This window comes from Lotus japonicus, chromosome 4 (genome assembly GCF_012489685.1).
Source record: "Lotus japonicus ecotype B-129 chromosome 4, LjGifu_v1.2".
In the NCBI taxonomy this organism is placed as follows: domain Eukaryota; kingdom Viridiplantae; phylum Streptophyta; class Magnoliopsida; order Fabales; family Fabaceae; genus Lotus; species Lotus japonicus.
In genome coordinates, this window is record NC_080044.1 from 74,110,905 (window position 1) to 74,123,886 (window position 12,982).

The 12,982-nt window shown below is 38.2% G+C and overlaps 1 protein-coding gene across 1 annotated transcript; it reads right to left on the reverse strand.

Moving 5' to 3' along the window:
* Nucleotides 1–2,348: 2,348 nt before the first annotated feature.
* Nucleotides 2,349–12,421, reverse strand: LOC130716158 (auxin response factor 6-like). Its single transcript, XM_057566359.1, has 14 exons — nt 11,700–12,421; nt 11,187–11,299; nt 10,539–10,637; nt 10,330–10,386; nt 10,087–10,242; nt 9,631–9,715; nt 9,348–9,438; nt 8,451–8,615; nt 8,252–8,374; nt 7,353–7,428; nt 4,524–4,671; nt 3,322–4,385; nt 3,001–3,191; nt 2,349–2,809 (listed from the first exon to the last, which is right to left on the reverse strand). Exons 1-14 carry the CDS (start codon nt 11,740–11,742, stop codon nt 2,611–2,613), a joined length of 2,610 nt encoding a protein of 869 aa, XP_057422342.1. The 5' UTR covers nt 11,743–12,421; the 3' UTR covers nt 2,349–2,610.
* Between the last annotated feature and the right edge of the window lie 561 nt (nt 12,422–12,982).

Sequence of the window (12,982 nt, forward strand, 5' to 3'; positions counted from 1 at the left end):
CACGAAATCTTTGTTGGGATAATACTTGACAATCAATCTGTTTCTTGGCACAAGAGAACAGATAAAGAAAGTAGAGATATTCTGTTTCTGGTTTTTCTGTGTAAAATTCCTTAGGCTGCAAGTAACCTTATATAGAGGTTGTGTTTGCACGAATGATCACAACAGTTCGAAAATAAGTCACAACTTTTCAAACAATTTCAAACTAGGGTCACAAACGTTCAGAAAAATTTTCGAACGAGGCGCTGCCCCGCACCCCGCACTCAGCGGGACCCTAGCCAGGGGCTCCGCCCCTTGGACCCCGGTTCATATTCGCGGTCAATTATGCGTTGGCTCACCGAGCGTGCACTCCGCACTAACCTGACTCGATTCCGAGCCTAACGCGTAATTGCATCAGCCTATAGTAGATCACATTACTACTAAAATACATTGATGATTCTAAAATCACCAACAGTTTCATGTTGGCCTTACATGCTCATCTGATCCTATTGATGCTTCATGCTGATCACAAAGGCTCATAAAACCAATTAGCTTTCATTTTGATCTCAAATGCCCAATGCGGTTTCATGTTGATCTCGTATAAACATCTGACCCTCATAAGGTTTCATGATAATCTAGAAGCTCATACAACCTTAGCTAGTAAGGTTTCAGGTTAAAGATGTATTTGATCTCACTGATGTTTCATGTTAACGTCAAAAGCTTATTAGGCTAATTAGGCTTGATGTTGGTCTTAGTGGCTCAGTCTTACTATTGATCTCAAAGGTTCATCAAATCTAATGTATTTCTTGTCGATTTCAGTGGCTCATATGATCTTGTTGATGTTTCATTGGATGAGTGACATAGTCGTGTCTACCACTAATGGAAGTTCGGTGGTGGCTATATAAGTTGATGAAAATGAAGAAGAAAGTGAAGGAATTAGATAGGAGATGTTCATGTACCAAACACTTAAAAAAACTTTTAAGCTAATTAAATAAGCTTTAAGCTAACTGAAAAGTCTTGCAAACACAGCCTAAGTATATATCACATTATTACCACAATGTAACATCTAAGCTATTATTTTGTATAATTCATTCGTATTTGCATTAAAATAATCATGGTGTCAAGACTCAAAAATGAGTTACATATAAACACGATGAAAGTCAACTTGTTTTCTTCAAAACCACCTAGTATCAACAATGATATATACACACCTCATTTTTTAAACACTCCATTTCCACCTATTTTTGTTTCTATCTCTCTCCTCTTATCATCTATCACATCTCATATTTTATCTCTCTTACTTTTTCTTTTCTTACTATCTCTCTCCTCATTCCACCTCTTCCACCTCTAAAAGAGGTGTGTAAATAACCTTTCCCCACCTAGTACAACAATGATATATTATGTCATAATTATTGTTCTTTATCTCCTCAAGGGTGTTGGAATTGAACTCAAGAGTTTTTCCAACGCACTCCGTCTATATATTGTCATAATTATTATATTGAGCTCAATTCAACTATTGCAATTAAGCATTCGCTGTGTTTATGTCCCTCCACGTGATGTTGTGACTTTTATGGCTTGCCAACTACCTTCATAAAGAAACAAATAGTGCTCATCAAAATTCTCAACCTCCCCTAAAAAGGACACCTTAGATAATTGATGTACGGTGTGCCTTTTCAGATTCCTCATACTTAGTACGGCAAGGAATGAACGAACTAAATGGACAAACGTAAAGCTTTTGCTTTGCAATTCATGAAGGAAATCCATCACAACCAAAAGACAAAAGCTGCATAGCCAAATCCAGGAAGATTACAAAGTATGCCACTTTCACATTAATTGAAGCACGAATTGAAGTGCTCAATTCTTCCACCCTTGCCTTGTATGTTCACATTGAGTCATAGACACATCACATGGGTTTGGTGTCCTCTTCATGTTCTAAGTGTCACATCAACTTTCCCCACAAAGTTTAGCATCTTAAGAGTTAATTTGTTTCATATTGGTTCCCATTAGACAGTCTTTCCCAGATAACCCATGTCTCTTGCTCAGTAAAATTAACTTGGGTTTAGAGGGCAGCTAACTGGGAAACAAACGGGTTTATAGGGCAGCTAACCGGTAAACAAACAGACTCTAAACTTTATTCGCACCTTAATTCCACCTATACACAGTGAAAGAGAGAGAAGGGATAAAATGAGATTGATAAGTAATGTGATAGGAAAGGAAGAGAAATAAAACAAAACAAAAAATCGGTAAAAATAAAAATAAGATGGAAAAGAAAATGGAGGTGGATGAATCAAAACTCATGGTAAAAGGATAAGAAGGGCAGCATAATATTGATTGAGTTATCTATACACCAGAATTAAAAGTAACTGATATAGTTATAGAAAGAGTTGTCTTCATGCATTGAACTCTAAGTAACCAGTATATTGTAACACAATGTTAAGATGCCATATAGCTACAGTGACAGTGTTCAGCTTATGAATGGTCCTTCCTAAGCATAAAAAGTATAAAAAAAAACAGGTAAACAAAAGGCTTAAAAAGTAGGTTATAAAATTACAACTAGGCAGAACTTCCCACCTTCGTTGAGGAGTGATAATAATACAAGAGAGAAGAAATTCACAGTTTGAATTGTGACATGTTTCAGTAGTCTAAAGACCCCACGGTTGTTATCCCAGAGCTTGAATTTCTAGGGTCGTCAGGGCCAGTGTAGTCATCAGAGAAGCCATTAGAGAGCCTCTGAATTGGAACGGAGTTCAGAAGCCCAAGGCCATTGTTTCCCATTTGCTGCATTTCCTCAGGGGAAAGTATCTTGATGCACCCGACACTATTTACAAATTCCCTGTCACACCAAAGATAATGTACGTGAAGAGATCTAAATTCAGAATACAAAATAATCACCAACATAAGGATAAACACCCACTAAAACAACGAACATTATGTAACACAACCTCAATTTAGTCTCTATTTTTCTCTCTTTCATATAAAAAAAGGAAAGGAGCAAAGACAAGGCATGAGTTGTGGGGTACTTACGGCCAGGGGCCATCACCAAGAAGAAGAACATCATTCTCTTGGTCAACGAATACAAGCTGCCAGCCTGATCTTACAGGGACCTCCAACTCACCTTCAAGGCCAAACATGCGAGCAAGCTCGCTGCGTAGCTCGTGGTAGTTGGAGAATTTCGTGATATCCAACGATCTTCCGAAGGACCCTGACTTGTAAACCTGTTTAAAATAAAAAGCAAAGAAATAATCACTTACAAATTTATCACAAAGAAATGCTGGATTCCAATAAGCCAACTACTTTATTGTGTAGTACAATATTAAAATGTTGATTTAAAAGTGAAAAGCTCACCTTCACAAAGGTTCTGGAAGGTGAGTTTCCTTGATCTCCATTTTCTGGAGCTTGCAGGAAGCCTGATTCACCAATACTTTGTGTCAATCCAGGATTCAATGAAGAATCATTGCCTGTGGTATTCAGATACCTAGAAGATTGAAAAGGTATGGTTGATGAGCCACTATTGCTGCTGATCCCCTTAAGGCTTGACATCCCGTTATGCATTAGAAGTGAGGAGGGCTCTATGTTAACACCAAATAAAAGGTTTTGTGGATCAGCACTTCCTTCTATTGTACATTCCCTACCAGGAAATGGCGGCAAGGTAATACATTGAGATGCTCCAGAAGAAAGGAGAGGGTCCATTGCAACACGCTTGGAGGGCCATGATGCAGTAGAAGGTTGAACAGGAACCCAAGAGTTTGTTCTAGTAGGAAGGTTGAGAAGGTGAGATGTTTCATCTTGGGGAAATGAACCCAATATACTATGCAGGGGAGAAACTACAGTGGTAGTTACCGGGTTCCCATTAGAATCAGAATAACATTGCTGATGGCCAAGCGAAGAAATAGCCTGGACAGGTTGTGATTGAGATTGAGGTGCTGAAACAAACTGAGACATTGTAGATACAGAACTTGAAATCTGCTGATGATCTAACACTTGCTGTTGCTGTTGCAGTTGTTGCTGCAACTGATCATTGAATGAGTGCTGATGCTGTAGATGATTCTGGAAATGTGTTTGACTTTGAGCCTGAGATGGAGATCGATGTTGATTTTCTTGATTATTTGGAAAGGCCTGCTGAGGTTGAGACTGCTGAAACATCTGGTTCGGGATGTTCTGGGGTTGCTGAAATTGAAGTAAAGAAGCGTGACGCTGTTTGGAATGATCTAAAGCCCTCATATCCTGAAGTGCAGCTGCAGCCATAGCTTGGTATGTATCTGATTGGAAATTAACCATGGAGGGATCAAGTCGTGGCTGCATCCAAGGACCAACACCAATCCCCTGAAAATTTAGAGACGGAAGTCCTCTATCTGCGTCTCGAAGCCACAATAGAGAAGGATTTAAGCCAAAATCTTCATCCTTCAAGCCTGTTAGCATTTATCGAGGAGGGTCAATGAGAATGAGTTTTCAATGTATAAATGAGACAGATTTAGAAGATGAAAGTAGGAAAGGGAGTCAGAAACAGTCATGAACATTTTCGACTCTAAAGGTGGCAAGAAACATACCATGGAATGAAGGCATTCCTGGAGGCCATGGTCTTTTGAGCCTAAGGGGGAATGGAGATGGGTACATTGGAAATGTTGTTAATGGCTCAATTTCCCATAGAGATACTCGAGGTTGCCTCTCACCTGCTGTGGATTCATCCCAGCCAACCTGGAACCCAAGTCAAAGCCAAGTTTAAAAACCCTTCCTAATCCTTAGTAAGACAGAAATAGTTTCAAAGAAAAGGTACTATTGATTACATCTGGAGGTGCAATTAGCATTACTTGAATTTGATGAAAATATTACTTGTATATTTCATTGATAATACTTGACTAGACTACAATATATATAGATTAACAAAGAGATTAAAACAAACTAAATCTATCTAAACCTATCTCTAATTAAATAGATATCATCTCTATTTAAATAGATACTAATCTAAAATAGATAAACAAATCTTAACTATATCTCTATGAGATAACACTAATAATAAACTATATCTTAATAGGTATTCAACACTCCCCCTCAAGCTAAAGCTTACTTAGCTTTAAGCTTGTAACAACTCGAACCCAAGAAGAAAATTATTTTAATAGATATCCCTTAATAATGACTGTCTTGGCGAATCTCGAATTGAATAACCTTTCAAACTTCTAGTAAATTCATGGCGGCAAAAGACAACTTCTCATACTTCAAATTGAATAATCTTTCAAACTTCTGCTAAATCCATGGGCAGGCAAAAGACAACTTCTCATACTTGATCTGGCTGAAATTGATGCAAGACAAAAACCAATTCTTCTGGAGTGTCGTAGGGTAGCTGAGCCAGCAAAAAAGGGCGAAAAACCAGCAACAATACGCCCGAAAACAAAACAAGGCTGAAGCAACAACTCACCAACAACAACCACACAGAAATAAAACATACTTGAGGTCGACCGATTGATGTCTTCTAAGACAAACAATGGTGTCAACTTTGACACAGACAACTCTCAAACATTAGAGAGTGGGCCAGCGCAACTCGCAGCTGAAGCCCTAAAACCAGAAAACCAAACAATCGAGACAAAACAAACGAAGGCGAGTCACCTTCAAAACCAAATTGCATAAAGTCAGCCAAGATCAATATAATAAGAGCATCTCGAACCATGAGACGCAAACTAAGATCTCAAACAGCAAGAAACATCGCTCGCAGATGAGAAAAACACAACAGACCCATGAACCAAACTGGAAGAGGAAGATTGTACGATCACCACGGTGGCAGCACAACACCTCAAAACAAAGCCAAACAATAAAATCTTTCAAACCGGGATCTAAACAATGCAATCCTTCACCAAACAAACGAATTACCATTGCCAATTGCCAAGGAGAAGAATTTCAATTCTTGCAATCACATGGAACATTCAAAGACTATGAATAGTGTAGCAGCACAATACAATTAGATCCAACCAAACACTTCTTGGGGACAACCTCCACCAAACCAGCAACAAAGGGTAACGATTGTCAGAGGTGGTTGACTGTGGTCTCTAGACCAGGCTATGTATTGACTGCATGACAACTAGCATCAATTTCCAATTTCAATATACATATATATATATAACCCCTTATTTTTGTTGGCTAAAGGGACATGAACAAAAAATAGCAACAAAGAAGCAGCATTAGGAAAGAACGTGCCCAGATGGAAGCTAATTGCTTTAGCCAAGTTGATTTCGTTGACAAAGGATAAACCAGGTTCTATGTTCCCAAATTAAGGAGTCCCTTGTGCAGTCGCTAAAACAGAAACCATACCAGAAAAGCAAGAATAGAACCCGCAAAAAGAAGTGAAAGAAAACCACCAATACACATCAGCAGCACAGAATAATTACCTTTATTGGTTTACACTCAATTTTTGTGATCATTCTAGGAATCTTATACCTATAGAAGGCATCATCACTGTTTGCAGCACCAATATTCTGAAAGGCCATGATTGCTTACAAGTTTCACAGACCTTCAGACGCGGTCAAACAATAGCAGCTTCAATATTGGACTCTGAATGTTAATAAGGAACAACCAAACGCCTTGATCTGCAAGCAACGAGGGCCGATCTAGACAAACCGACCCCTCAAACAGGACCAGAAAAGAGGAAGACCAGATGATCACAACTGTGGTGGCACAACACACGTCAAAACAGAGGATCCTTAAAACCAAACTTGGTTGATACACAAAGAAAACCAGCGAGAACAAAGCAGCGGAGAGAGCGGCGCGTGGACTTCACACGGAGAATCTGGTGGCGGCGCTTCGGAAAAAAAAGGAAGATCCTTGTGTTGCGACTCCAATGGACATGTCTACTATCAATTATGATTAACTTCGAAAAAAAACAACAGTGGAAGGACGTTGACGGTGGCTGCTAAAGACAAGGGTCATTAGGGTTCCAAGACAAGGGGGAGTGTATTCAAAAAGAAACCAGGCCGTAAGAAAACGGCTAGAACTAACAAGCGGAAGCAAAGTACGAAAAATAAATCCAAAGAGATTTGGAAAGCCACCATGAGGGGGCTCACGGGGAGGAGCCCCCTCACAGCGGTAGGATCGAAACTTGCTCTGATACCAACTTGAATTTGATGAAAATATTACTTGTATATTTCATTGATAATACTTGACTAGACTACAATATATATAGATTAACAAAGAGATTAAAACAAACTAAATCTATCTAAACCTATCTCTAATTAAATAGATATCATCTCTATTTAAATAGATACTAATCTAAAATAGATAAACAAATCTTAACTATATCTCTATGAGATAACACTAATAATAAACTATATCTTAATAGGTATTCAACAGCATTCAACTTAATTATAAAACACCAATGATTTAATCCAGACCTTGACGGAGCGCCAATGTGAATTTGGCCACCGGGAAGAATCCATGTCACTAATGCTAGTTATCGTGCCCATATATCTGCATGAGTACATTACAAACATGTATTACTAACGCAGCGAAGTGACTGAGAAACAAGATACAAATATCAACTTAGTTTTAGAGTTAATTAGAATTTGGGAGGCCTAACTCTACCCAAAAGCTAGCTAATGGGTGAGGATTATTCTCCCCTATATATGGACTTATTTGGCCATATCACTGCTCAATGTACAACTTCTCAACACACCCCATGAGCCCAGGGGTGGACATATGGAGCATGAAGTTTGCGGGATTGGACATCCGCGGGTGGCCCAATAAACGGATCAAGGATAGACTCTAATACCATATTAGAAATTGGGAGGTCTAACTCTACCCCAAAAGCTAGCTTAGGGGTGAGGACTGCCCTAGCCTATATATGGACTTATTTGGCCATATTTCTGGTCAGTGTGAAACTTCTCAACAGAGTCAAATCTAAGGTGTGCTGAAGCACCTCTTATAACAAATCAGCCTATTTGTTTAATAGATAAAGCATAGACCGAGCACAAAAATGAAACTCAATAATCTAATCTAATATTTGTGATACAAGTGAAAAAATATCTGATTAATGTTATTCTTATCTCTTAGAAATTAGAACATTTGGGGTTCCCACTTGTATCATGCACAACAGATCCACAGCTACCACTCAGCACAAGCCAATAACTACTTCTCTACTAATTAGGCTATGACTTATGGAAACTTGGGAACTTCAACCATTTGTAATTCTAAAATCATATTGCACAGTAACCTTAATTTTGCATGTCATACACAAAAAAATGGAAAGCATTTCCACTATCATTTTCAAGAAAAGGAAGTTTCAAAAACCTACCGCCGCACACTAGATTCCTCTGTTTCAAATAGCATCCTGAAGCGCATACCAACTGAAACTCGAGTATGATACACAGCTTTAACATACTTCGCTAAAGGTATGACAAATTCTGATGGGCTAGTACTGAAGTGAAAAAGAATTGTCAAATAAAGCAAACATAGTATAACTTGAAACTTCTATAAATGTATGTAAGTTGTACCGCGGGTTATAGAAAATGGTGAAACGACTATTTGTTGCAGCTGCATGAGCTGCAGCAGCAAGAAGCCCCAAGTGCATGCTATCACTTGACAGCACCGATGAAGGCATCATAGGTTGTGGTCTATTAGCATGCCGAATGCCGAGAAGCAATTCATTCTTTTCATTCCTATTGAACAAAAATACACATGAATTATACCAACTATAAGATAACACATAACTACTATTAGATATATTTAAAAAATCATTGGTATGCTTTAACCTAATAGTTTAAGTTCTTTTGAATAGCTGGTTCACAACATGGGATCAAAGCCTCTACGACCAAATGGCCGAGTTCAATCCCGGTTGCCCCCATTTCTCTAGTTAAAAAAAAAAGAGTTAAATTCAGGTTGGGTTAGGCATGTGCATTAACCACACTTCCAGCTTAAAGGAATCTTGTGTTTGAGGACATGTTGCATATAAAACGACCATTCATTTGCTATCATTTAATAGCCTACTTTTGAGATAGTTCATGACAATTATAGACAAAATTAACTACGCTCGAAATAACATCATAGAGCTTAGATAAAAAAAAAAAAAAATAGCTAGGGGACAAATAAGAAACAACCACTCTCTTTAAATCCAAAACCATATTGACAGGACATTAAACAAAGAAGATGCTTCAATAGCAACCCAAATAAAGATCTCTGGACCAATATGAACTAATAAAAAAATTAAAATATATGAAATATGTCAACAAGAATGTTTGATGTTTCCTTATATTCTTCTGAGTGGCCAAATGACATATAAATCACATGTCTTGGTTCAGTGAGACAAGTCAATCAACTGCATAAGTGCCAACGGCCAAATTTCAATATGCGTGAAGATCAAATAGAATTGAAAGAAGCAGACAATTACTTACCAGATAAACAGCACAGAATCACCAGCAACTAGTCTTTTAGCACTCACAAAGACACTCCATCCTGTTGTAAGTAGATGCCTTTTCGGCTGGCCTGCAGAAAAAAAAAACACCAAATTCATACATTGTAAATGAAAAGTGAACTTATTTTCAGCAGCCGGAAAGAAACGGAAGTTTCTAATTGAAGTAAGTAAAAATAGACAAACTAAATCAAAATAAATAAATAAACAGAATCCTACATTTGCATGACAATTAAAAATAGGTCAACAATCTCTTTATAACTCACCACGGAAGATATGTCTGAATTTCCATTCATTACCATGCAAATCCCTTGCAATTAACTCTTGACAAGGAGGCTGCTGTGAAAAGTCCTGTAGGTCATAATTATGACGTTAAGAGTTTTACTTAGTGTTTGGTTAGAGAATAGAGGGAAGGGGAGGGATTTTGTAAAGATTTTTTTGTTAGGTTCAAACAATTTGAACAGGAGAGGAAGGGAATGGACAGAGGCATGGAACCAAAAACCCTCCTCTCTCAATTTTGGCTCTTGGTCAATATAAGGGGAGTTGTGAGGGATGGGTTTAAAGAATTTTAATTACATTGGCTAAAATATCCTAATAACAAAACAAGCAATAAGCATATTAAAAAGGTACAAAAGTAAATTAGTTATGAAATCTCTCCCTTTCTCTCAGTGTTTGGCTCAACTGACAGAGGGGGGAGGGGAGGGGAGGGGTGGCAATTTTACCAATGGAGGAAAAACTTTTTCAGCTGCCCGGCGAGGAACAGAGAATCCCCCATGAGTGCTTGTATCACTGGCCGTCAAAATTTTGCAGAAATAATTTGTTGGCTGTTTACTCGCTGTCCCCAACTCTGCTGGAAGGTATCCCTCCTTCTGCTCTTCCTGGAAACAGAGTCAAACCAAAAGTTGAAATTTGAATACAACAATTAAACCCAAACAACTAATGATCAGTAAGAAAGGGAATCATACAGGATTCAGAGGTTGCAAGGTCATCTGCACGTATACTTCGTCTGTCTCAGTATCTGCCTGAATCCAGCAGAAATGAACAAATAATTAAAGAAAACTAGAGAGCGGGTGAATTTTAAACAAAATTTAAACAACGAAACCAAAATAAACTTGTTTACTATTACATAACAAGTTAATGAATGTTAATAAATAACTAAATAAACAAGCCTTACATGCATAGTCACATTATGAAGTTGACAGATAAGTTGGGGAGGTAAACTTGGATAGTTGGGGATGTGAGCATCCACTTCCCTGTTGGTAGATACAGCAACCTAAGCAGAAAAATGCTGATTTAGGTTATGCATGCACGTAGCATGTGTAGAAAGAGAACAAATATTTGCAAATGTGAAGTTCATATGCTGGTTCCAGTGAGGTAGGTGGAGAATCATTCCTGTGAGTAGGACCAAAGAGCACTTATTGGAGCTTATCTAGTGTTTTTTAAGTAGATAAGCTCCAATAAGTGTTATTTAGTCTGCATCCAAACAGCCTCTAAATTCATTAACCTGAACTGAAACTGTTTGAGACTAAAGATGTTAAAAGTGAGTTAAGCATGGATACACAAAAGGGCTGCAGTAGTGAATAAAGCCAGTTTTGTGACACGAGTGCAGAAGTAAGCTTAACCTTAGACCAGAGACAAGGTAAAAGAACAAGTTCAAAACATAATATAGGTATGTAAGCAAAATAGCATCTTCATGACCAGAAGCTGAAGATTCCTACAGCTACTTTTAGACATACACTGGTAAAAAAAAAGAAGAAAGTGAAGGATCACTTTGGCGAGGATTTTTCTCATGGAGCAATAATCTAACACCATATATAATCACCTGTTCACTGTGACCTTGTGGAAAGTAGACTACGCGGCTTCCTACAGCTGGTAAAGAAACAAGAGGACCAGCACAAGCATGCCAAAGTTCTGAATCTAGAACTCGCTTTTCTCCTACAAAAACCAATCCAAATGTCATGAATATGGAGAAGAATGATCATAACTATCCCCAAAGTGCGTCAAAGAACAAAATGATTTTGGCATATTCTTGGCAAAGCCAAGATCTTAAGAACAACTCAGGAAAAAAAACTGAAGAGGTTGGTGCTCAGCTATTAAGCCAAATAACTTCTCTGATCTCTAAGCTATGGTGGAAATTAGAGAAACTGGCTAAACAATTCTACATGCCCCCCTCAAAGAATTCAAAAACATTAAGTTTCACAATCATATTAGACATACAAATTCACATCCTCAGCAATCAGAGCACATCCAAATCTAAAAGGAGAATAGCATTCTAATGGAGACTATAGAAGAGATGAGATAGTTTAGAAGAATATGCAAACAAGAGTACACACACCTTCCTGGGGTGGAGAACTAAAACCAGCTGAAGAGAGTTTCATTTCAGCAACTTCAAACCTTTAAAAGCTAGTCCAAAATCAATGATTTCAGCACAATTTTAAGTATACAAGTTGAGCAGCAAAGAAATTCCCACCAGATAAACCCCTTTCTTCTCTTCCTTCCTACTCCAGAATATCATTATTTGTACCATTCACCAACCAAAACAAACTGAAACTCCCAGAAGATTCCCACGCTTTGAATCCTCAACCGAAACCAGTATCACTACAAAAGACAACACTTGTACTCCTACCCTTCATTCGCTTCCAATCCTCCTCAACCCCCACCACCCAAAGTACCAAGCAGATCTCAGTCAAAGTAGCAAGCAGCAACGAATCCCAAAGCTCACCGGATCTCGAGGAAGAAAACAAACCAGAGCAAAACAGAGCAGCAGCAGCACAGTGAGGAGTCACTGCAGAAAGATGAGCAGCAAACGTCGTAACAGAAAACGACCCTCTTTCTATTTTCACGGAGGGGACAAGAAAACAGTGTGCGTGTTCACGCCTACTTTATAGAAAAAGCGAGTTACATAGAAACCGGGTCGGGTCAGGTTTTCCGGTTTTGGAAAGTGGTGGCGGAAACAGTGGCGGTTGTTGTTGTTTGTTCTTGTATGTTGTTCGAGGGGATTGATGATTGAGATTGAAGAGAAACAGTAGTAGTAGTAGTAGTAGTAGTAGTAATTGCATTGTGTTTTGAGGAGGAGAAAGAGAGAGCGTGCCAGTGTCAGAATCAGATAGATCTTTTTTCTTTTCTTTTTCTTTTTTTATTTCACAATTTATTTATTTATTTTATTTATTTATAATAGTTTAAAAAATTAGTCTGCTAAAATGAGATTTACTCTTTTTATTTCTAATATTTTATAAACCATTTGAATTAAAATGTGTTTTCTACATGATTTATTTTTTAAATCAACCTTAGGTGACAAATAGACGGCTAAAACGGTTAGTGTCAGGTTTCTCGTCGTAAATTGTATGACGACATACAACGCAATCTTGGGAAGGTCATCGCTCAATGCATTTAAGGTTGTTATTTCCACGTCACATTTGTTTCTCAAATTCCCGACAAAAGGTAAGGTTGTTGCTATAAAAGGAAACCCATTGATGGCGAGATCTTGTTACATCATGAGTTTAGTCTCATACAATACAATGAGGCAAAAAAAAAAGAGCTCGTTTTGAGGGCCATATAGGGATTGGTGGAGTGCTCCTCACTGAGTTAGATCCTCGTGTACCCAAAGGCACCCTCAAG

Bases quoted from the DNA above. Each gene is read 5' to 3' on its own strand.
- LOC130716158 (XM_057566359.1), bottom strand. From the start codon at position 11,742: ATGAAACTCTCTTCAGCTGGTTTTAGTTCTCCACCCCAGGAAG. The intron at 10,243-10,329 runs GTATGATTCCCT...CTCTGTTTCCAG, and splicing joins CCTTGCAACCTCTGAATCCT to GAAGAGCAGAAGGAGGGATA. The intron at 3,192-3,321 runs GTGAGCTTTTCA...TATTTTAAACAG, and splicing joins CTTCCAGAACCTTTGTGAAG to GTTTACAAGTCAGGGTCCTT.